Source organism: Pinus tabuliformis, chromosome 4_2 (assembly GCF_031772625.1).
Source record: "Pinus tabuliformis cultivar Carrire ecotype Pingquan chromosome 4_2, CPIR1, whole genome shotgun sequence".
NCBI lineage: Eukaryota > Viridiplantae > Streptophyta > Pinopsida > Pinales > Pinaceae > Pinus > Pinus tabuliformis.
The window spans coordinates 293,893,420-293,918,439 of NC_142304.1; the positions used below are offsets into that span (position 1 = coordinate 293,893,420).

Below are 25,020 nucleotides of genomic sequence, written 5' to 3' on the forward strand. Positions count from 1 at the left end.
ACCTAAACAATTTTAATGATCATGCTAAAGTTATAATGGTCAAAGAGCTCATAAGGTTAAATCTACTTGGGTCCTTGAGGTAAGGCAAACATGTCTATTGATCACATTTATCCTAGAGACTATTTAAGAAATGTAAGAAATCAAAGACACTTATATATATATATAGGGAGAGAGAGAGGTGTTTCTCAAAGTTGGTTTCCTTTTCTCATCAAAGTGTGTTTGGTTGTAGGCAAAATCTAAATGTTGTGTGTGCGTTGGCCTTTTTCTTCAATGAAAATTTAATCATACAATTTTTGGTGAGAGCACAATTTGTTGTTGTTTAAATTGATTTTTTGGACGCATAAATGGATTCAATGCCCTAAAAAACCTTGGGTACTCGGATTGTATAGAATCAACAACTCAAATATGCAATTCCAACAAATTATGCACATATTTCAAGTAAAATTTGTTGAAAAGTGTGCAACAAGAAATGCTTGTTGAGAATGCAACAAGATGATGGAGCTTAGTGGAAAGGAGTCGCCTTCACTAAGTGGGTCCGCAGGCAAATTATGGCGCAAAGTCTATTTTTAGACTATGTCTATTTTTAGACATATGGATCATGGTCTATGAGTTGCAGGATGCTGTTTATGGATGATTGGTCATGTTCGGAAAAATAGATGGACTTCTATTTTTGGATCATAGCAGGAGTGAACAGAGTCTATTTTTAGACTGCTAGTCAAAAATAGAGAAGTCAAATATTATTGTCTCATAATAATATTTAGACTATAAAATTTATCTTATCCTCTTGGAGCACTTTAGTTTGAGCTACAAATGTGGCACATGCAGCTATCAGAAGGAAATACGCTTTCTTTGTGGGTCAGTTGAGCTATTGCATGCAGGACATCAGTTAGAACTCATGTGGTTGAGTTCTGTGGAGTTGGATGAGCAATTAATGGAGTTGTGTTCAGTTTGACTTAGTTGAACTAGTTGTATTTAGTCTAACTGGCCAATAGACTAAGTGATGAGTTGTGTGAATTAGTTATTAATTAATTCACTAATTATTAACTCATAATGCAACTGAAGAATACATCAGTTAACTCAGTGCATGTACAGTTCAGTGGAGACAGGTGTTAGAGGTTGAGATTGCTATCAGTTGTGACTATAGTTGTGCATGAGACTTTGCACAAGCAATGTATTGAGTATGCCCATGAGAATGCCCAGTGATATAGCTTGTGCTCATGTGATTTCCAATGTGAGTGATTTTCCCAAGGTAAATAGAACTTGGAACGAGTTTGGATTCATTCATTCTCTTGCAGGATTGTGCAGTGGAGGCAGGCAAGCAACGGGGGAGATTTGGAGATTAGATCTGAGCTGTATTGTGTGTAACAGGTGGAGATAGTACTGAGTACTTGTGAGGAGTATTGTACTACGTTTGTTACATATTCTCAATCATTAATATACAGATAGTGTGGGGTTTTCAACTGTATGCTTTCCCTGGGTTACATATTGTGTTAATGTGTGCATGCGATTGATGTTTCATTGTTTTTAATGCTGCTAAATTGATGATCAACGTAGAGGAGGTTATGTATTATGCATGTATTCCGCAATAGTGTATAATCGGGATAATCTTTGTGAATATGTGTCATATTATTCAAAATTTCTACAAAATTGATTAGACAATATGTCTAGAGAATGGCCAAAATATATAATGTTTTGACTATATATATATATATATATATACAACTTGAGTGAGCCTAACAATTAGGAGCATGTGTTTCCTCCTAAAAGATCATAGGTTCAAAACTAGAGGGGGTGTAATATGTATGTCTTCATAGGCTTTATTTTTTATTTTTTTAACAAAGTCGGTTGCTATATTAATGACTGAAAAAAGAGGAGTCAGTTCTCCTGGAGTACAATATATACTTCTAGTGATTTGGATCAAAGGAGTTACAAAATGGGATCTCTCCTTGATCCTTTTTCTGCTTATTTTACCTCTAAATTACATATTGAAATAACCAAAATTTGCATTTGCATAACATCTTTAATCTATTTCTATGTGGCTTATTTGCCTTGCTGTGGATTCCTCCGGATTTGAGTCCGTTTCTATCTATTTGGCACTAGAAGAGCTAGGTGTTGCCTGATTCTTTTTGTCCATCATATACTGCAATATTGCTATGGATTCCTCAGCATGGCTACATCGGTTCGACAGATTTCTAAACTGCTCATGAAGAGAGGCAACCCTATGCAGAAAAAGATCTATCTCTGCTCTGTATTTGTCATTGATGGTGCGGTTTTGATCTTCCATTCTGGTCTCCAGGATCCTTAGCTGGTTCTCTAAGATGCGCTGTTGCGCCCTGACTTCCTCTAGTTCAGCTTGCAAGTCCGCACAGTGTAGGCAGTCCTCGGAGCGAGCCATGCTTGCTTCAGGGTTCTTGCGGTCCAAAACGCCTGCAATAGAAGAAAAAACAGAACACGAAGGAACACGAGCTTTCTTGAGAGCGCAGATAGTCAAACGGGAGCGGGGAGGAGCTGTCCAGAGAATCTGATTGACGCAAATGGAGTAGGAACAATTTCTAAAGGAAGAGCAATAGGTCGTTGAAGAAGACAAGACACAGAGGCCCTCAGAGAACAGATGCTCTCGGAGGCAGCAAGGAACAGAGCAATGAAGATGGAGATGTGAGGGATAATAAATAGGAGAAGATTGCATAAAGAGAAGGTGGGAAGAGAGCATGCCGATCACGCTGTGGAGATGGTGAATCTGCAAAAAGGACTGGAAAAAATCCTGAAAGACTCGAGGATCGGGTCCGAATAGACGTTTACCGGCTGGGATGTTGAAACTTTCAAAGCCTTTGAGTGTTTTGCGAGTTTCATATCTGTCCCAAATCTTAATACCATAAGTTGTCCTGCTGACGGTCCATATCTCATGATTCATCTCGATTCTGTCAGTGGTGCAGTGCTTGACGCTAAGGGGATGTGACTGAATCATGGCAAGGGTTGGAAGGACTCGCTGGAGTTACAGCTCAGGATACCGATAGATCTTTCACATGCTCTGTTGGCACGCTCATCGGCCTTCTTATTCAATTTACGGAGAATATGATAATATTGGATATCTTCCATTGCCTGATGAAGGATTTGGTTGCGCCTGTTTATTTGCTGAAGGAGAGTGTTTGGTGTGTTCTGCTGATGCACCATAAGGCGAATGACAACTGAGGAGTCCCCGAATACCTTCGCCTTTTTTATTCCTAGCTTGCTTAACTGGATTAGGCCCTGGAACAGAGCTAATGCTTCAGCTCTGTTGTTAGAGATCTTCCCGAGACCCCATTCATAATGGAGAATACATTCTCCATTGGCATTACAGATCAGCCCTCCTGCTCCGGCTAGACCCGGGTTTGACTTGGATGCCCCGTCGAAAAATAAGTGGAAGATGTTACAGTTGCATATCCAGTTAGCAAATTCTTCTTCTTTTAATCTCAGTTTCCAAGTGCTGGCTTCTCCTTTAGTCTGAGCCTCCCTCCTGCGGGCTTCCTGAGCATTGGGATTGTTCTCCAAGATGTAACTGATTAAGTTTCGCTCCTCTGTGCTATAATTTGCTGCATCAATCTTGCCGGTGGTGTTAATTGAGATCGTTTCCAGTGCAAGTGTTTTAGCTTTGTGGCAAATTTTACGTATGCTTGAGCCTTTATCCTGGAAGACTTTATGGTTTCGAGCTAGCCAGATGCGCCAAAGTAGAGTGTGTGGGAGGGTGTTCCATACTCTCTTCACCAAACTACTTCTTTTTTCTTTCCAGGGGCAGTCTTTCCTCCATTTATATATTGTCTCTGCTATAGTGCGCTGGGGTTCCCAATTTATATTTCCTATTGAGGCCATTTTCCCCCAACAGCCAACGACAACCGGACATTCTATGAATAAATGGTGCATCGTTTCCTCTGATTTGCAACAGTTCGGGCATCTGGATGGGCCAATAATGCCTCTTCTTCTTAGATTTTCAGCTGTTAGTATTTTACCTTTCAGTAAGAGCCAGATGAAGAATTTTATTTTTGGAGGAGCCTCTGTTCGCCATACTATTTTCCAGTGATTCCATAGGCTTATTTGATAGATGCTATTACAGAGGTATTGATGACCGGCTTTAACTGTATAGCTTGTTCCAGATGCATCCCATCGAAAACCATCCATTTCGCCTTCTTGGATGGGAGCCTTACTGTGAAGGAGCATCTTCAGATAGTTGAGGCTAGGTTCTAAAGCATTGGGAAGCTCAGGAAAATTCCAGCCAATCCAAACATGGGAGAGGGAATCCCATCTTGAGATTTGAGACAAATGGTATAGTCCTCTATTGTTAAGGCAATTTATAACAGGAATGGCCTCTGCGTTCGTGACCAGAGGTTGCTGCCCCAGAATTTTGTCTGTTCCAAACTTTATGCTGGTTCCCCCGCCAGGGACTTTCGAAATGTTTTGTTTCATAAATGGAAGAGCCTTCTTGCATAGTCTCCAGATTTTTGTGGATTCTCTGTTAGGGATGTTGGTGTCTAAGAGTTGTTGTCTTGGACAACTCAAGTATTTTATCTCCAACACCTTTTTCCACCACAGTGTAGGCCCTGTTATTAATCTCCATACAATTTTTGTGCCAAAGGCCAGATTTAAGAGCTTTGGTGATCTGATGCCAAGCCCGCCTCTGTCTTGGGTTTGGATTACATGCTTCCAGCTAACTAAATTGAACTTGTTCTTATCAGTCTTCCCCCCTTGCCAGAGGAAATGTCTAAGAGTAACTTCCAGTTTATGATGAAAAATAGTTGGGGCTTGATATAAAGAAAAGCGATAGATGGGGAGTGAAGCGATACCTGATTTAAGAAGAATAAGCCTGCCTGCTGGATTGAGCCACATTGTACCCCATTGCTGCACTTTCCTCTTAATCTTGTAAATGATTCCATTCCAGGTTTCGGCCTTCAAAGGCCCCAAACTCACAGGCATACCTAAATAGGAGAAGTGGGTCCATTCCAGGTTGCATGTGATGCCGAATATGCTTGCAATGCTGTGTATAACATGATTTGCAGTATTCCACCCATAGATGCAGCTTTTGAGCTGATTGACCTTGCCTCCGGAATACTCCATAAATTGGTCAAGGAGTTTCTTGAATCGCCTTGCTATTGTGGTGGATGCTCCCCCAATTAGCAAGGTATCATCAGCAAACTGAGAATGGTTAATGTTTTTTGCTCCATTCCCAAATTTGATGCCAGTTATGAGCCCCACTCTACGATTGTAATCTAAAGCTTGACTAAAGGATTCAACCATGAGAATGAACAGGTATGGAGATAGGGGGCAGCCCTGTCTTAGCCCCCGAGAGGATTGGAAAGCTTCACAAGGCCTCCCGTTGATCAGTGGGCCCAGAAATGCAAGCTACAATCATGTTGATGAAGGATGGCTCGAAGCCCATTCTGTTTAAAACAACAAAAAGGAAGGAGTGTCTTACTCTGTCAAAGGCATTTGCTAGGTCCAACTTTAAGACAAATCCTTTTTCTTTCTTAGATAAGCTTGAATGAATGGCTTCTTGGACAAGGAGGATGGAGTCGGTGATATGCCTATTGGGAAGGAAACCTCCTTGATTTTCAGAAATCAAGGAGGGAAGAAGAGGTTTGAGCCTGGATGCTAAGCTTTTGGATATAATTTTATAGGACGAGTTACATAAAGAAATGGGTCGGAATCTAGAAAAGGAGGAGGGGCGGTTTTCCTTGGGTATGAGGGCAAGATAAGTGGAGTTAGTGAATCCTCCTAACTTTCCTTTTCTTAGCACCCAACGGATCATCTTTATCATGTCCTTTTTTATCATAGTCCAATACTCCCTAAAGAAGCAGATGGGGAACCCATCCGGTCCTGGCGCCTTGTCGGGATGCAAGCTCCAGATTGCTGCCTTGACTTCCTCTTCCTCTATTTCTTTGTTGAGCTTGTTGTTCATCTCTCTAGTAACTCCTTTGGGCAGATGCTGGAGCAAATCAGAATAATCTTCTGCCTCTTTACTTTTAGTTAGTAGGTCCCTGTAATGTTTAGTGGCAGCTTTCTTTATGGTTTCCTGAGTGCTGTACTGATTTCCTTCACTATCCATGATTATGCTTACAGTATTCCTGAGCTTTCTAACAGTAGCTTGTTTGTGGAAGTAGGTTGTATTTTTATCTCCTGCTTGAAGCCATAGTTGCCTAGATTTTAGGCGCCATTTTATTTCTTCCTCCCTGTTAATATGGCTTAGTTGTGCATATAAGTTACTTTCATGCTCTTTGTTTTGCTGTGATAGTCCTTGTTCTTCTATTCTTAGCTGAACATCTTCTAGCTCTCTTTTGACTTTCTTTTTGTTCTCTTCTGGTTCCTGATAGCTGTCCCTAGCCCAATCTTTTAGTGCCTGTTTGACTCTTTTTAGCTTTGATTCCCAAATAAAGCTTGGTGAGCCTTCGACATGCTGGCTCCATGTCGTTTGGACAACTTCTCTAGCTGCTGGCATCCGATTCCAAAGAGGGCTGTATTTAAAGGGGATGGGACCAAGAGGGCAGTGATTTTGCAGAGTCAAAGTAATGGGGTAATGATCGGAAGCCGATGTGTTGAGAATATTAGCATATCCCGCTGAGAAAGAGGAGAGGAAAGCAATATTGATTAGAAATCTGTCTAATCTTTCCATTATGTTACCAATGTCGATCCTACGATTGCTCCAGGTGTATTTACGATTTTTGGGAATAACGTCAACTAAATCGTGCTCTTGAATGATGGTTTCTAAACGGCCTCTCGAGGGATCTGGAGTGAAAGTTCCTCCTCTTTTTTCATTGGTGTGAAGAATCAGATTGAAATCACCTGCAACTATGAGATTATTGTTTTGTTCCCCTTCTATGCTTCCCTTCAAATCGTCCCAAGAGATTTCTTTTTCTTCATAGGCTTTATTAGTCATATATGTGGATGAAATGATTTTTAAGGATTTGACCACTGTAAAATTATATATATATATATATGTGTGTGTGTGTGTGACTTTTAAAAACTGATCTTCCTTTTTCAATAAAAAATTGTCAAAATAATATTTTCACTACCTTTTTGTGTGTGGGGTTAATTGTAAGGTTAATTGTAACTAAAATCCAGCATAGATTTTTAAAAACTTGAGATTAAGTTTTCTAATCTGTAGAATTTGAGTGCCCTAGAGGGTTTTTCACGGTGCTGAATCCATCTATGCATTTAAAAATGCATTTTAAATAACAAAAAATCACATTCTCTCTTGAAATTATTTTGTCTAATTCTAGTAAAAAAATCTATTTCATTTATAAATTAAACTTGACCTCTCTCTATATATATAACTGCATTAAAAAAATCCTTAACATATATAAAAAAAAATCAAATTATAAATTTAAGTGAAGGAACTTGATTCACATCCCTAAGTTGATTTGACTCTAAAAAAACTTAACAGATATGGCACAAATCGAATTATTACGCATTCAATTTTGTTTAGACTATGTATTAGTTTGCCTTTGAACAAACATTTCCGCCACCTATCCATAGTTTAACATTAGGAATTCATTTTTTCTTATTTATTATTACTATTTAAATTTATTTATTTGTATGGTGATTGGTTGAGGTCTTATTCTGGGCTCTTTAGTAACTTCTATTTCTATTAGTTACTAATTTTTTTTGTTTTGTTTTTTTTTTTCTCTATTATTTCTATTTTCAAGAATTATAGTTTTTTCTCCATATTTTTAATTTTATTAAATTCCCTGACAATCAACCACACTTGCTAGTTCAAAAATAAATTTTGATGTGATTATCCCTAAAACCCTTCTCAATAAAAAAATTAATAATATATATATATATAAACAATATTAATTAATTATCCTTTTTAATTTTTAATAAAACCTTTATCTTTATTTTTTTAGTTTAATTAAACTATATTTAAGCTAAATCAAAAATACTAACTACTATGTAACTGTTGTTATGACAAGACAAAAACAATTTAATTCATATTCAATAAATTAAATTGAATAAGAAAATATTGCCTTTGAAAATTCATTTCCTTTATTTGTTTTTTTCTCATTAAATTATTAAGATAAGTATAAAAAGTGAACAACTTAACGGATCATTTTACGAGTCAAATTAAATTATCTGGAAATACCTAATAGAAATTAAAATTATCAAAAAATCTAAACACATATCATATCGACAAATTAAATTAATTTAAATAAATATTAATATTATATTTATTTAATGTGGAAATTAAATTAATTTAAATAAGTACAAACATTATATTTTATTTAAAGTGGAAAAGTTTAAAATACTTAGGAAGATTAAGTAGCTCCGATTTAAAGTTTAAACAATTTATTTTATAAATGATATTTGTTTTCCAAAATCACTTATCAAATAACTTAAATTATTAACAACTTTCCTCAACAAATATTATAAGTTAAATTAACTGTTAACACATTTCCTAAAAATATAAGAAAATTTTAAAATATGGTGAGAGCCCATTGTTCTTACCTCCATTTCTTTATGTATTATTACTGAAAATCAAAATTAGAAAATTTAAAAATATGATTAGAGCACATTGTTCTTACGTCTATTTCTTTTTATTTATTATTTTTAAAAATTGTGTTGTTATTACCTCCACCCTAAACTCAAAAAGTGTCGCAGAAGGAAGAAGAGTACAACATCACAAAAGGCCAAAGAGCAGGTTGAGGCTGCTCCCACTGAAATCTTTCGCCATTCGACTGTTAGAAAGCACAACGAAGCAGTCGTCAGCTTTTGAATACCAATTCCGTGTGCGATCGGAATCCTACCTGCCCCTGCATCCTTTGGGCATCTCGCGGAATAACAAGCCTCTGCTGGTTTGGGGTTCTTGGATGCAGAATTAGAAGACAGCGCCATGGAAACGGGCGCTGCGGCAGTAGACGGTCACATACAGGGAATTCTGACCCATGGCGGTCAGTATGTGCAGTATAATATCTTTGGGAACCTCTTCGAGGTCTTCTCCAAGTACATCCCCCCCATACGACCTATCGGCCGCGGCGCATATGGCATTGTCTGGTAAGTAAGCTCCCCGTACAATTCTCGGATGCTGTTTTTAAGGTTCGTTTTTTTATTTAGTTCCCGAAATTAAATGCTTATCCCTGTTCTGTTTCTGTTTGCCGATACTTGAGGTCACGTATTTAATGCTGATCTTTCTTAGACATATCGTGGCAAAATAAACCCTATCTCAATTTTGGTGTGAATTGAACCCGCGACTGCTTGCTTCGTCTTTTTTTCCCTTCTTAATGTTAGGGTTCAAAGCTTCTGTACTGTAAATATATGTTGAATATTGGATAAGAACGGTAAAACTGTTTTCATTGTTCCTTAGAACGGAGAACAAAATCTTTAGCTAGGCATATGCCACTATGGTTTTTTTTTTTTTGGTAAGCTTGCAGTAGCTACGTAGGTGAACAGTATTATGTATTCGATTAGTTCATATTATTTTTTTAAGAATCCTTGAAGAATTGCTGTGTGAGCATATAAATTTCGGCAAGTCGAGCAAGCAAGCCGTTTGACTTATTACGGCAAGTCTTATTACTATGATCACAGGCAATTGAATTAAGTATGGTTAAGTTCTACACCTGAATCATCTAGCACGACTAATTTACTTGCTGTCTATATTACAGTTAAAGTAATCATATGCGATTATTAACATAAAGTGACACTCATCTTAAACTTGCTCCATCGTTCCATTAACAACGTCTTTGCATAATCTTCATTGCAACTGCTAATTGTTGTGTTTATGCAACTTCCCCCCTGTAATTGTTATGGTTAGAAACGCATATGTGACGACTGCCGCACATTAATAAGAGGGTTAGCGGACCACTGACGCTCGAACAGCCAATCCTTCACACAAGTTTACTTAATAAAAATATGGTGTCTCATGATCAATTTTATTGCAGCTTTTGTAGTTTTTAAAGAGTTTGCTTAAGCACAACTTGATTTTGTCACTATCATTGTTTTCATATAACTTCATTTTGTTGGTTTCGTTTACAGCTCGGCAGTGAACTCGGAGACAAATGAGGAAGTTGCAATTAAGAAAATTGGCAATGCTTTTGATAACAGAATTGATGCAAAGAGGACTCTTCGCGAAATTAAGCTTCTATGCCATATGGAACATGAAAATGTACTTTCTTTACACAATACCATTCTTTAAGGTTTTCTGGTTTCTAAGTGTTTGTGTGTGTTTCAACGTTCGGGGTGGGCATGTGGGCATCTTTATATTGAATGGGACTTTACAAAAAAGAGTAGCATAAAAAAAGGAACAAAAATGGTTGTTTGTCAATTTTCTAATTGTAGATGTGTATATTTGAATTTGTGCATCCTCTGCTAATATGTGATTTAAAGGGAATCCTTTACTTTAGTCCTTTCGTTAAACTTGTGATTTGACTGCCTGTGTGCATGTTATTTATTTTGTAACTTGGTTTTTATCCATTAGAAGAATAATCCTTTTATTACTGGTATAAAATGTACTGAATGATGTGGTTTGCTAGCAATGGAAATGTAGCACTGCTTCCTAAACATCCATTGGAATGATATATAGTATATACTTACACATGCATGGTAAGTAAAAGGTATATTTGTCAATAGGGTCTAGCCCAAGTGGTTGTGAGGAATGTTGTCCTCCTCCCCACCTAGGTTCAATTCCTGAAAGTGACATGTTGAGTTTTTAACAAGTATATTGTTGTAATGGTATTGAGCCCTGCATTGATAACATTTCAAGCTTCTGTAGAATCCAGGTTACCTTGGGTACCATCCTTGTAATGAGGGGAAGTGCCCAGCAGATTTCCCCATGGGAAAGAATGTAAAAGGCATATTTATATTTCTATGTATTTACAAAATATAAGGACAGAGGAGTAATAGATTTTGGACCCTCCAAATGAGTTTGAGGGTCACATATACTCAAAACTTGATTGACAGTATCTGCCACAATTTCCCTCAATAAAATGGGCATAATCAAAATTTAAAATTTTAGCTTGGTTACTATCCTACTAAAGTATCATACTTAATGGCAAGATTATAACAGAAGCTGTCTAAATGCTGAGTGACCATAGTAGCATCAAATGGTTCAAATCAGTGGCCTTCAAGGACGGGAGGGGAAGTGTCCAGCAGATTTCCCCATGAAGTGTATTTCATTGGAAAGAATGTAAAAGGCATATTTATATTTCTGTGTATTCACAAAATAAAAGGACAGAGGAGTAATAGATTTTGGACCTTCCAAATGAGTTTGAGGGTCACATATACTCAAAACTTGATCGACAGTATCTGCCACAATTTCCCTCAACAAAATGGGCATAACCAAAATTGAAACTTTTAGCTTGGTTACTATCCTACTAAAGTATCATACTTAATGGCAAGATTATAACAGAAGCTGTCTAAATGCTGAGTGACCATAGCATCAAACGGTTCAAATCAGTGGCCTTCAAGGACGGGAGGGAGGTGCCGTATGGCCACATCAAGTTTGCAGATGCATCATGAAGCTCCAAGATTTTACATCTACCCCTTTCCATCGTTTATTATAAAAATATGATGAACGTTTTGCAAAAGGAACACCTGATCATGACTAGCTTGATCTCCTCTGGTATTCTTTTCTTGATTGGCAAATAGAGAGTGGCTTGCCAGTGTTCCCTGCAGAGCACTGTCATATTGATGGCCCAAATAGTCTCTTCCAGACTACCAGCAATGACAGACGTTCTAAAGAGCCTCCCTTCTAAAGCCCAGAAGCCTCTTTGTTGCAAAAGCACACTTCTTCCTTAATAAGAACGACTGATGTTAATAAACTAATTGACATAAGTAATCTATCTGATGAGCTTATTGACCCTTTTCGTCAATCGTTTATTTGTTAGCCAAACTGATTGACATAATTAATCTGACTGTATGACTGACAGACTTAATGGATGGGTAATATTTTTTTACAACTGACTGATTGAGTACCTGCAATTATGTGCTCCTTATCCTTGATTATTGTAACAATCCTCTCTCCTTGAATTGCTTTATCCGTAAACAATTGTCGTGTTGGGTGTTGTAAGATATATGGGCCTTCTTATGTTTCCTCTTATGGTGGTAGATCTTTCCTCTATCTGGTGGCAGTCCATAGGGCAGATCTTGCAATACATCTGCAAAGTCATCAATTGTTAAAATTGGCAACTAGGGCCAAACTCCATGTGGGTCATCTTATTAATGGCAGCTGATATTTTTCTTGGATCCCTCTCATCGAGAGGTGTAGGATTGATCTAAAGATCATCCGATTCCAATAAGTATTCATGGAGATATGAATTTATTAGTGTTATGGGACAATTCGTCAAGGTCGGCCAGCAACCAAATAAACCCCACTTGTGCTCAACATTTTAGTATAAATAGGAGAGGTCTTCAAGTCATTTAATACTCATCTCCTGTGATCTCACTCTCCACTTGTTTGGGTTTTTGGTGGAAGGGGAGGTTTACAGGAGATGCCTTCTATGCAGCCCTAAAGGAGAAGTCTTGGACATGCCCTAGCTGCAGTCAAGAAGGGCAGTGAAGTGTAAGCCCTCAACGCAGCCAAGGAAAGACTCTCTAGTCTAAAGGAGCTTCAACGCAAATCTAAGGAATCCTAGAGGGAGCCCTAGCCACAGTAAAGGAGGCCTTCACACAGTTGAAGGTAAAGCCCTAATATGCTGTCCCAAATGCCCTAGCGGCAGGTCATGAAGGGACCCTAATTTGCTGTCTCAAGAGACCCTCAAATGCAGCAAGAAGAGAACCTTGATCTGGTGTCTATGGAGCTCCTAATCCGCAATCCTTAAAGGTTCTAATACGCTGTCATAATGGAGACCCTAGGAGAAGAGTCCTATATGCTGGAAGTGCAGTAAGGAGATCTGGCCGCAGGCAAAATGGAGATGAATTACGCTGTCATAATGAAGCCCTCAAACAGTTAGGAAGAAATCTAAATGTAGGGCTAAAGGGAGATGCCCTAACTGCTGTTTCAAAGCACAGTCATAAGCCCTAAACGCTGTCAAGAAGAGGTGACCTTAATACGCAGTGAAGGGTGACAAAGAAGCCCTTGTTCGCTGTAATAAGGTGTCTTAAATACGCTACCATTAAAGGCCGCAATTCGCAATTGAGGATGACTGTTCTAGGAAGCTCTTACTTGCTGTTTCACAGCTAGAGGTGATCGCAGCTTTAGGAGGATGGTCATAGGCAATACTAACAGTTGGTTGCTGTCCAAAAAGAAGCCTTACACAATCACCTAGCTGCTGTTGCTGAAGGTGACAACAGGGCCATGTTTGGGTATGATATGCTGGGCAAAAGTATCCAATGAGGAGGAACTATGAGGCTGCTGCTTGAAGGTTGATTGGATCATTGTATGAAGGGACAAGGTTACAGTCAACTGCTGGGCTAGGCCGCAGGCCATAGCCAACCGTTGGAGGCCTCCTTAAGTGTTGCGTTCAGACCCTATAAGGCAGGGTATTGTTGGAGTAAATATGTGCAGGGAAGCTGCAGTCAATAGATGGACTGCGGGGTTGATTTAGAATGCTGTAGCTCACAGTGTTTGTGCTCTATTCAGTTTCCAGGTCTGCTACGAAACGCTTCAGTCCTTTCAACTAACACAAGTTGCCAGATGAGCAGACTTGACATGATCATTGAAGCAGCAAAGGAGGAAGAGCGTTATAGAAAGAAAGCTTCAGTGTTCTGGGCAATTGGTTGAGTTGCTCTGGGCCTATCATCTATTGCATTGTGTTATCTTCATGGTGAAGATCTCTGATGTTTGATCTCTTATCTTGTCAAGTCAAAGTGTTGACTTTTGATGTATATGTACTATCTCTCTGCTGAACTATTGAAGAACATATAAGAAGAATTGATCAAGGGTTTCCCCACATTGGGGTTTGTCGTTAGCTAGCGCCACATCTTGTGTCCTCTTGGCTTGGCTTGTCTTCTGTGATTTATGTTTATGTTCTATTTGCAGTTTACTTTAATGCTGATGTGATTGCTAATCTCGAAAAGATATTGAGCTAACTGTGAAAATTGAAATAAATTGCTCTAAACATAGAACATACCTAAAATTAACATGGTATCAGAGCTGAGGTGATGACAAAGCCCAAGCAAGAGTGGAAGAGCAATCATCGAAGGCAGTTGGGAAAGGACAAAAGGATCAATGGATTCCTCATCCCTTTTCTAATTCACCAAGGGTGAAGTCGAAGCAAAGAATATTATCAGAATGGTGCAGCGGAAGTTTTTAATGGCCTACCTGAAGATCACTTCTATGGGAAGTCTGGATCTAAGGGAGGAAGAAAAGGCAGATGCCTTGGTTGAAATAAGTTCTGCCATTATGCGAAGGAGTGTCCGAATGGCAGGGACACATCACTTGATGATGATAACAATCATTCCAGGGACATCTTCAATGATCAGAGGAATGACAGTGCAGGTCATCAAGGAAACGACCGACTCTTCAGAGAAAGCAAGGAACCCCAGGTATGAAGAATCAAACGTTGTTTCCGAGAAGATAAAGAAGTGTTATCTTGTATTGGCCCTCTCCTTCAGATTCTTTGGGAATCTGGCTTATTGATTTTAGTGCTTCAAGGCACTCCATCGGATAGAAGGGTGCTCTCTCTCTAATTTGGTAGAGATGGAAACATTCGTGGGATCATACTTGGAGCCGATGCCACCTATCTCGGAAAGGGTGTTACCCCTCAATTGAATGAGGGTAACTCGATTCATTTACATAATCTCTTTTATGTACCTGATCGCAAGAAGAACCTGGTGTCCATTTCGGCAATGGAAGTCAAAGGTTTCAGGGTGGCATTCATCGATGGAAAGGTACGTGTTTGAAAATAGAATTTTCAAAGATGCTTTTACTCGTGGGTTCAGGGTTGGCAATTTGTATCAAATTGCAGAAAGTCCATTGGGGACCATGTCAGTTGACACATAGCACCGGAGGTCTGTGAGTCAGATGATGACAAAGATGCCTGAATTCAAAAGGAGCATGAAGGTACATGTTTGAGATGTACCGAAGGAAAATCTTACAAGGGGACCATTCCCCTCATATAGCAGGTCCACAGGTTTGGAACAACCCGAGGAGGTTTGAGATTCATGATCAGGAATCTCATGTGTGCAGGTGGAAGAAAGCCCTCTATGGCTTGAAGCAAATCACCTCGGGTTTGATATGAGAGGATTGATAGCTGTCAGATGAAGTTGAGATTCACTAAGAGTGAAGCCGATCCAAACCATTGTTTGAAGGTTATGGATGATAGACCTCTCATACCAACACCTTCTGAGAACGACCTATTTCTGGCAGGTGCAAACCCTCTCACTTGCAGAAGTAAGAGGGAGTTGGATTTCGGATATGGAATGGTAAACTACAAGCCTGTGACTACCTTGAGGATCTTAACTTTCAGAAGTTATATGATGGTGATGCTGGACTAGATTTGGGACATGCCTCTGAGTTTCATAAACTCATTTGCATTGATGTTCTTGGTGAACTTCCGTTCGGATATATGTTTTGCAGCTAGCATGGTGAGCTCATATTTGGTTGAGCCTCACTGAATTGGTCCCGAGAATCTTCTGAGATATCTTCGGGGCACAATCTCTCATGGATTGAGATACACTGCCTAAAATATGAAGCTGCATGATTATTCGAATGCTGACTAGGCTAGCAGTGTGGAGGATCATTAGAGCACTTCCTAGTGCGGGTTCTTTTTGGGTTCTGCTTCGATATCATGGATGAGCAGGAAGCAGAAGTTGGTTGCTAGAAGCACCACCGAGACCAAATACATAGCCACGAGTATGATCTCGTATGAAGCTACTTGGTTGTGGAAGCTCTTCAGTGAGCTGTTTTTACACATGATGAATACCACCGTGATCCTCTGTGACAACCAAGGGGGGATTCGATTGTTGAGGAATCCCGTATTCGATGATTGCTCCAGCATATAGACATCAGATACTACCTTATCTGGGATATGGTAAGTCGATGAGCGAGGAGGCTCCATCGCATTGAGACTGATGTACAGGTTGCAGACATTTTGTCAAAGCCTTGGGGAAAGGTCAAATCTGTGACTTTCCTGAACGACTTGGAGTCGTTGAGAGACCTTCGTATAAGGGTCCTGCATGTTGCATGCATTGAGCTCTAGGAGCTCTGGGGGGCTTGGAGTAATTATTGGAGCAGCACACGACCATAGGGCGACTCACCCCTCCCCTAATGGTGCGCTGTGTACAGGTTGAATAGCTCAACCTTTCCTTGTGATACCCCGAGCGACTTTGGGACAGGATGATTTGTTCTCGTGTGAGCCAGGATGATTAGTTCTCCTGTAGGACAGAATGATTAGTTCTCCTGTCGAGGCATCCTACCCATGCAGTCTGAGACTCATGGGAAGTACCTCTCATCTGATCAATGAGTAGGGAAATGGGGTTAGGGACCATTAGTAGTACTATCGATGGACACATTGTTGTATCTACCGTACTCCTCATGCTAGGATGACCTCCATTGATCTGGGATCAGTATGAGTGGTTTGAGACACTCTCTTGTGATATTGATCTGGGATAAACGGAACTGACTTCGGGTCAGTAAGAGTGGCATGACACACTCTCCTCATATGAAACTGACTTCGGGTCAATATAGAATGGTATGAGACATTCTTTCTCAATTCTTCTTCTTCATGGTTCAGCAGAGCAGAGCTCAACAGAGCAGAGTTCAGCAGAGCAGAGCAGAGCAGTGCAAGGTACTGATAGCAGAGATAATACAATCAGACATATGGATCAGCTGATGGAGTTCTCCCTAGTTGAGAGGGAGTGTTAAAATTGGCAACTAGGGCCAAACTCCATGTGGGTCATCTTATTAATGGCAGCTGATTTTTTTCTTGGATCCCTCTCATCGAGAGGTGTAGGATTGATCTAAAGATCATCTGATTCCGATAAGTATTCATGGAGATATGAATTTATTAGTGTTATGGGACAATTCGTCAAGGTCAGCCAACAACCAAATAAACCCCACTTGTGCTCAACGTTTTAGTATAAATAGGAGAGGTCTTCAAGTCATTTAATACTCATCTCATGTGATCTCACTCTCCACTTGTTTGGGTTTTTGGTGGAAGGGGAGGTCTAGAGGAGATGCCTTCTATGCAGCCCAGCAACCAAATAAACCCCACTTGTGCTCAACGTTTTAGTATAAATAGGAGAGGTCTTCAAGTCATTTAATACTCATCTCTTGTGATCTCACTCTCCACTTGTTTGGGTTTTTGGTGGAAGGGGAGGTCTAGAGGAGATGACTTCTACGCAGCCCTAAAGGAGAAGTCTTGGACATGCCCTAGCCGCAGTCAAGAAGGGCAGTGAAGTGTAAGCCCTCAACGCAGCCAAGGAAAGGCTCTCTAGTCTAAGGGAGCTTCAACGCAAATCTAAGGAATCCTAGAGGGAGCCCTAGCCGCAGTAAAAGAGGCCTTCACACAGCTGAAGGTAAAGCCCTCATATGCTGTCCCAAATGCCCTAGCCGCAGGTCATGAAGGGACCCTAATTTGCTGTCTCAAGAGACCCTCAAACGCAGCAAGAAGAGAACCTTGATCTGGTGTCTATGGAGCTCCTAATCCGCAATCCTTAAAGGTTCTAATATGCTGTCATAATGGAGACTCTAGGAGAAGAGTCCTATACGCTGGAAGTGCAGTGAGGAGATCTGGCCGCAGGCAAAAGGGAGATGAATTACACTGTCATAATGAAGCCCTCAAACATTTAGGAAGAAATCTAAACATAGGGCTAAAGGGAGATGCCCTAACTGCTGTTTCAAAGCACAGTCATAAGCCCTAAACGCTGTCAAGAAGAGGTGACCTTAATACGCAGTGAAGGGTGACAAAGAAGCCCTTGTTCGCTGTAATAAGGTGTCTTAAATACGCTATCATTAAAGGCCTCAATCCGCAATTGAGGATGACTGTTCTAGGAAGCCCTTGTTGTTTCACAGCTAGAGATGATCCACGGCGTTAGGAGGATGGTCATAGGAAATACTAACAGTTGGTTGCTGTTCAGAAAGAAGCCTTACACAGTCACCTAGCTGCTGTTGCTGAAGGTGACAACAGGGCCATGTTTGGGTATGATATGCTGGGCAAAAGTATCCAATGAGGAGGAACTATGAGGCTGCTGCTTGAAGGCTGATTGGATCATTGTATGAAGGGACAAGGTTACAGTCAACTGCTGGGCTAGGCCGCAGGCCATAGCCAACAGTTGGAGGCCTTCTTAAGTGCTGCGTTCAGACCCTATAAGGCAGGGTATCGTTGGAGTAAATATGTGCAGGCAAGCTGCAGTCAATAGATGGACTGTGGGGTTGATTTAGAATGCTGTAGCTCACAGTGTTTGTGCTCTATTCAGTGTCCAGGTCTGCTATGAAATGCTTCAGTCCTTTCGACTTACACAAGTTGCCCGATGGGCAGACTTGACATGATCAGTGAAGCAACAAAGGAGGAAGAGTGTTATAGAAAGAAAGCTTCAGTATTCTGGGCAATTGGTTGAGTTGCTGCAGGCCTATCATCTGTTGCATTGTGTTATCTTCATGGTGAAGATCTTTGATGTCTGATCTCTTATCTTGTCATGTCAAAGTGTTGATTTCTGATGTATATGTACTATCTCCATCTGCTGAACTATTGAAGAACATATAAGAAGAATTGATCAAGGGTTTCCCCACATTGGGGTTTGTCCCTGGCTAGCGCCACATCTTGTGTCCTCTTGTCTTGGCTTGCCTTCTGCGATTTATGTTTATGTTCTATCTGCAGTTTACTTTAATGCCGATGTGATTGCTAATCTTGAAAAGATATTGAGCTAGCTGTGAAAATTGAAATAAATTGCTCTAAGCATAGAACATACCTAAAATTAACATCAATCCTCTGTTGCATTTCTTTTTCTATTTCTGTTTGCTGAATCTTAAACTTACCATCCAAGGCCTTCAAGGAATTACAGTTGAAAATGAAACATAGTTTGTTCTTAGCAAACTGTTTGGACATTTTGTTTGCTGAAATCAGTTTATAATAAGCTGCTGCCCTGCGTCAAATATTAGTGATGGATCCCTCAGATTCATGCAGAATTCATCCAGGGTCTTTACTCATTGAGCTCCTATGACCATATCTGCCCCTATTAAAGCCACAACATAAAAGTCAAAGCTTAACTAATAGCTGTCTAACTGCAAGTTCATCCCTTTTGTTCATCTCTTTGCGCTTCATACTTTCATTGCCCACTGATACTTGGAAATTTTGTAATGGGTCAACTTTTATGCCCATGGATGTCACCAATTTTGCCTCTATGAAGTTACGAGTGTTGCCTGAATCAATGGGGGTCACTACAGCTATACCCTTCACTTTTTTTTTTTTCCCCTCAGCATGGTATTGAGTTGTTGAAAATTGGCAGCTATGGGATGAATTTCCTTGAATAAAATTTCATTTCTGACATTTCTAAAGCGACTTTCTAAAAATAGAAAGTCATGTCTATATTTGCAATCATGACTTTTCCAAAATAGTAAATCACCTTCCATTAATTCGTAATCATGTATATGATGGAAAATCACTTGTCCTCAATCAATCTCAATTATTTAATTTTTAACTTAATCATCAATATTGTTATTATTATTACTATTATCCTCTTTATGATATTATTATATTATTATTAAAAGGAAATTCAAGTCTCTCAATCGTGTCATATGTAACTCCTCTTAATGAATGCATATGTTACTCTCTCTCTTTTAATGGATTCGTTCATCTCTTTCTTTAATGCTCTTATGCACCTTTTACAATCTCTTACACACTATAATGACTCGTCATAAAAAGATTCCTCTTACACCTCTTTAATGCATAAGTTACACTTCTCTTCTAAATGCATAAGTTACGCTCCTCTCCTTTAGGGCATAAGTTACACTCCTATTTTGGCATATGTAACTCCTCTGGAAGGCATAGGAGTTGTTCCCTCGTGAATTCAACCTTCTTGCTTTTCATATATGTTTGTGCCTCTCATCCTCACTTGATACACTTACTTGTGCTTGTGAAAGGAGAATTCAAACTTGAGGAAAAGAGAGTTTGAGAGTCTAGAAAGAGAGAGAGAGAGAGTCTTGAAGAGCAAGAACAAATCTTGGAGAGCCAAAGTGATTCAGTGTTTGCATCAGTTACTGCTATCAGAGATCTTTTTCAGATTTGGGTGAAATTCTTCATTCTCTCATTTTACTTTGTATCTTTGCTGAAAAATTGATTTCTAATAGAAGAAGAATCTGGTTGGGTTTTTCCCTTGTGGGTTTTGCCCTGATCATTGACTTAACTTCTCTGCATCCCATTGAGTTCTTGGTTGTCTTCCATTGTGCATATGGTTTATATCATTTATGTTCTATCTACAATTACTTAACTTATTTTGTAGCATAAAAAGGTTATGGATTTAAGTGATTGTAACAACATAGAACATCATAATTTCAACATGAGTAATTCCAAACATGGCAGCCAGAGAGATGGTGTTTTTCCTGGTCTTCTTCATCCACAATATTCTCTTCCATGGCTGTTAATTCCTCTTGATTGCTGTCAACTGCTTCATTTTCTTTTTCATTAACAATCTCAATCATATGAATCTATTTGGATGCCTTTGCATTTCTGTCTGCCCCAGTGTTGCGGGGGAGCGCCCCCCCCCTCGAATCCGCTCCCGAAGCGTGCTCCGGGTGGGAGCGGCTCGGGAGCGTGCTCCCTTAAAAAAATTTGCGCTCCCTGGTCTGTTAGGGAGTGACGCAGGGAGCGATCGCTCCGGCGCTCCCGGAGCGATTTTTAATGCCCGAGAGCGATCTCTCCCTGATCGCTCCCGGACATTAAAAATCGCGTGAGCGACTCGAGCCGGGCCGGGAGCGGTTCGGCGGAAAAAAATCCGCCGGACCCGAAAAAACAAAAAAATTTAGAATTTTTTTTTAGTTTTATAAGCCCAATGGGCCAAAAAAAATTCATTATAACTTCATTGAGCTTGAGTTTGGAGCTGGAGCAAGAGCAAAGGAGTGAAGAGCAAGTGCTGAGGAGCGAGGAGCAAGTGCCAAGGAGCGAGGAGCAAGCCTGCAGAGGTAAGTAACTTAGTAATTTAGTTAGTTTAGCTGGTTAGGTAGTTAATTTAGTTAATTTAATTTAGTTGTTTGAGTTTAAAGATCATGTATTTAAATTAAATTAATAAATTAAATTAATTAATCCCAATAAATTAAATTAATTTGCAGATTCAAGAATCAAAACCATACAAACATCAAACACCATGGACCTGGCGATATTTATTGGCATTTTCCTCTTCCTGGTCCCTTTTATGGTTATTATGGTGCTGGAGAGTAGGAAACGGAGGGGGCCCCAAACTGAAGAGGGGGGTGAAGAAGCCGAAGAAAGTCAAATGGGTGAAAACCCCGATGAGGAGGAGGTGGAGGAGGGTGAACATGACCCTCAAAAAACTAAACAAGACCAAACTCCATTGTGGAAATATGTTCACAGGGCTGAAACAGGGAGAGGGGTTGGAACCACTAAATTTCATTGCCCCCATTGCAACACTGATTACACAGGTTCATACACCCGTGCTAGAAGACACCTCTGCGGGAAAAGGCCATGGGATGGAGAGAAACAAATAGGAATCAAAACTTGTGCCGCGGTGTCAACAGCAGATAGAGCCAAATACATAAGGGAAGAGGAGGAAGCCCAATACAGAACAAAAAAATCAAGGGGTTTCTTTGAACCAAGCTCACAATCACAAAGAACTCCTTCAACATCCTCCCAAGGCAGTGGATATGGACATGGAGGCACAGGGTCATCATCTTTAAGGCGTAGAACCATATCAGATTTCCTTGATGAGGGGTGTAGGAATGATGTGGATTCAAAAGTTTACAGGTTTCTCTATGCATGTGGGATACCATTCAATGTTCTACGCTCACCTTATTGGCACGAAATGGTTTCTGCCATAAATGATGCTCCTAAAGGATACAAGAGCCCTGGGTATGACAAGGCAAGAATTGTTGGCCTTGATCATGAAAAAGCAAAAATATCACATTCTTTGAATAAAATGACAAGTTCTTGGACTGACAATGGGGTGTCCATTGTATCTGATGGATGGACAAATGTAAAAGGCAAGCCATTGATAAGTGTTCTTGCTGTGTCTGTTAGTGGTCCCATCTTTCTAGCTGCACATGATTACTCAGACAAGTTCAAAACCGCCATCAACATTGCAGAAGCATTACTTGAAACAATTGAGCGTATTGGTCCATACAATGTCATCCAAGTCATCACTGATAATGCTCCTAATTGTAAGGCAGCGGGAGCAATTATTGAGGATAAATACCCGAACATATTTTGGTCTGGATGTTTGGTTCACACATTGAACCTTTTGTTGCATGATATTGTCAAAAACAAAAATGAACAATACCAATGGATTGGTAATTTGTACAAGAAAGGAAAACAAATGATAAAATTTATTACAAATCATAGCAATACCCATGGCCTTTTCCGCAGTCACTCGAGATTGGAGTTGCTGAAGATTGCGAGGACTAGATTTGGTAGCTATTACCTCACCTTCAGGCGCCTTTTGAAGGTAAGAGAGGCATTAGCTAGCGTGGTATCAAGTCCACATTGGCAGGTGTTAAAGGAAAGGGCTACAAATGTAGCTGACATGGCAGGTTTTGAAATGGTGGAGGAGGCCGCTCTTGATGGGCAGTTTTGGACAACTGTGAGGCAGGTATTGGATTTCACCAAGCCAATTTATCACATGATTCGGTTTGCAGATACAGACAAACCAGTGATTGGCGAGGTGTATGAGCAAATGGATACCATGTTGGGGGAAATAAAAGACATTGTTCATAATAGAGATCCCAACTTGTACAAACTGATTCATGATTGTGTGTGTGAACGGTGGAATAGGCTTAACCTTCCACTACATTGCTTGGCGTATATCCTTACGCCAAAATACTACTCTACATCTTGGTTGGGCCAACCTGCAGCAGGGGGTGGGGTTAGGACCAAACCCCATTTAGATCAAGAGGTAACTAAAGGATATCTGGAAGCATTAGAAAAGTTGGTACCTGACAGGGAGGAATGTGCAGCTGTGCGCCTTGAAATAGGCAGATACTTCAGTGGCACTGGTTTGTATGGTAACTTCCATGCAATGGACGACAAAGATAAATTTGATTCTCTCACATGGTGGGAAACATATGGCGGCCACAGACTTCTGCCAAAAATGGCAAAAAAACTTCTTTCATAGGTTGTAAATTCTTCTTCTGCAGAGAGGTGTTGGAGCACCTACAGTTATATACATAATGTGAAAAGAAACAGACTCAATGAAAACCGAGCAGAAAGCTTGGTTTATGTGCACTACAACTTGAGGTTGTTGAGTCATTACTGTGATCGGGCTAATGAGGATCCCACATATAAAATTTGGGACAATCACCCAGAGGATGACAATTTGGAGGATGGCATTGTACATATTGAAGAACTAGAAGAGGAACTTGTAAGGGATGAAAATGAAGCAGCAGCCATGCCACCTCCACCTCCACCTCCACCATCCAGTAGCAGTGCTCGAGGTCCGAGTCTTGTTCCTTTGCTGTCGCCACCTCCATCTACACTCTCGCGTGGAGGTTCTAGTTCTGGTCGTCGGTCCGTGCGGGAGACTCCTAGAAGACCACCACGACCTGCTTATACTCCTGGAGACTCTCGTGGCAAGGGCCACATGTAGATTTACAGTTTACTTGTCTTTTTTAGTTTCTATTAGACTTTAGTTTTCATAACTGTTGAGTTTTGAGTCCTTGACTCTTGACTCTTGACTCTTTCATATCATTATGATATTTTTTGTAAACATTATATCTCTGTGACAATGAAAATATGAAGTTTGAAGTTGGGCCTTGGCAATTATAACTCATTGGTAATGATTGTGAATTATGAATATGATGCTTTGTGAAAGACTAAAGTTGTTTCATTTCATCTCATTATTCATGTTTCATTTTATAAGTTTTTAACATTTCATATCATGTTAACAGTTAGAAGTTAGGACTTAGAAATATCTTCGATATTACTTCTTGTAATGGTTAAACTTAGCTTACAAGTACAACTTTGGTGATCAATGATGATAAATGTTATTGAATTTTCAATTCTGAAAGCTTGAAGTTGAAACTTTAATATTGAATTTGATGAATCATGATTTATAAGACTCAATATGTTGCAGTTGTAATATGTATTTTACTAACTTGTGGACATGGTTGATGACGATTATAATTTCTAGATGATTGATGTGATATGGTTCAATGATCAATCTATGTTTTTTTATGTTTTTTATGTCTAATTCATCATTCTACATGTTTTTGTTGACATATATGTATCAAAAATTAAAAAATATAAAAAATATATATATTTTTAAAAAATCGCTCCCGGATTCGCTCCCAAACTGGGAGCTTTTGAAAATGGTCACTCCCCCTCCCGTTTTCGCTCCCGCTCCCGCTCCCGCTCCCCGCTCCCGCTCTCGCTCCCAAGTAACATGGGTCTGCCCCAAGGACCAGTTTTCTCTGCAAGTGCAGTAGAGCCCTTTTGAATGTAAATCATCAAGAAGATTAGGGCCCAAAAATTTGGCTTTTGATGGGCGAATATTTAACATTAGAGAGGAGTTGGGTTTTTCATTACATTTAGAGTCAACTTCTGCTGCTAAACTAGTTGTAAATGTAGCAATTTCTGTTTTCCCACCCCGGTTTTCAGTTTCTCCTTATTTCTCCCATATAGTTAAATGCCCTTTCCCATAACCATACATTTAACATGCTGGAAAAAATAAATATTGCTGAAAACACAAATTTTGGAAATTTTACAGAATGCTGGGAATTGCAGAAATAAAAATCAGCAGTAATAAACAGCCATTAAAACACATTTAAACACTGAGATTTTTGGTCAATGTGACCCTGGAAAAACCCCCTACAACTCTTGGGGAAAACCAGTTTGAGAGCTCTTCTTTATTTCTGAAAATTGCCTTTTTACAGTGAGAAATATTCAGCAAAAAATCAGCAAGCAAATTTACAACTTATCTCTTTTCCCATGCCTCAGCAAACTGGAAATTATAGCAAAC

General features: G+C 39.7%; 1 protein-coding gene and 1 pseudogene across 2 annotated transcripts in view; one reads left to right on the forward strand and one right to left on the reverse strand.

The window, feature by feature from the left end:
* Window positions 1-2,086: 2,086 nt before the first annotated feature.
* On the reverse strand, window positions 2,087-6,901 carry LOC149169146 (uncharacterized). The gene is made up of 3 exons (XM_089425096.1): window positions 5,835-6,901; window positions 3,009-5,248; window positions 2,087-2,427 (listed from the first exon to the last, which is right to left on the reverse strand). Exons 1-3 carry the CDS (start codon window positions 6,899-6,901, stop codon window positions 2,087-2,089), a joined length of 3,648 nt encoding a protein of 1,215 aa, XP_089281222.1.
* Window positions 6,902-8,599: 1,698 nt separating this feature from the next.
* LOC149169147 (mitogen-activated protein kinase 4b-like) overlaps window positions 8,600-25,020 on the forward strand; it is a 51,481-nt pseudogene continuing 35,060 nt past the window's right edge. The window contains exons 1-2 of the transcript XR_016259778.1: window positions 8,600-9,015; window positions 9,994-10,123. The product of XR_016259778.1 is annotated as a mitogen-activated protein kinase 4b-like (transcript). The remainder of the gene's footprint in view (window positions 9,016-9,993; window positions 10,124-25,020) is intronic.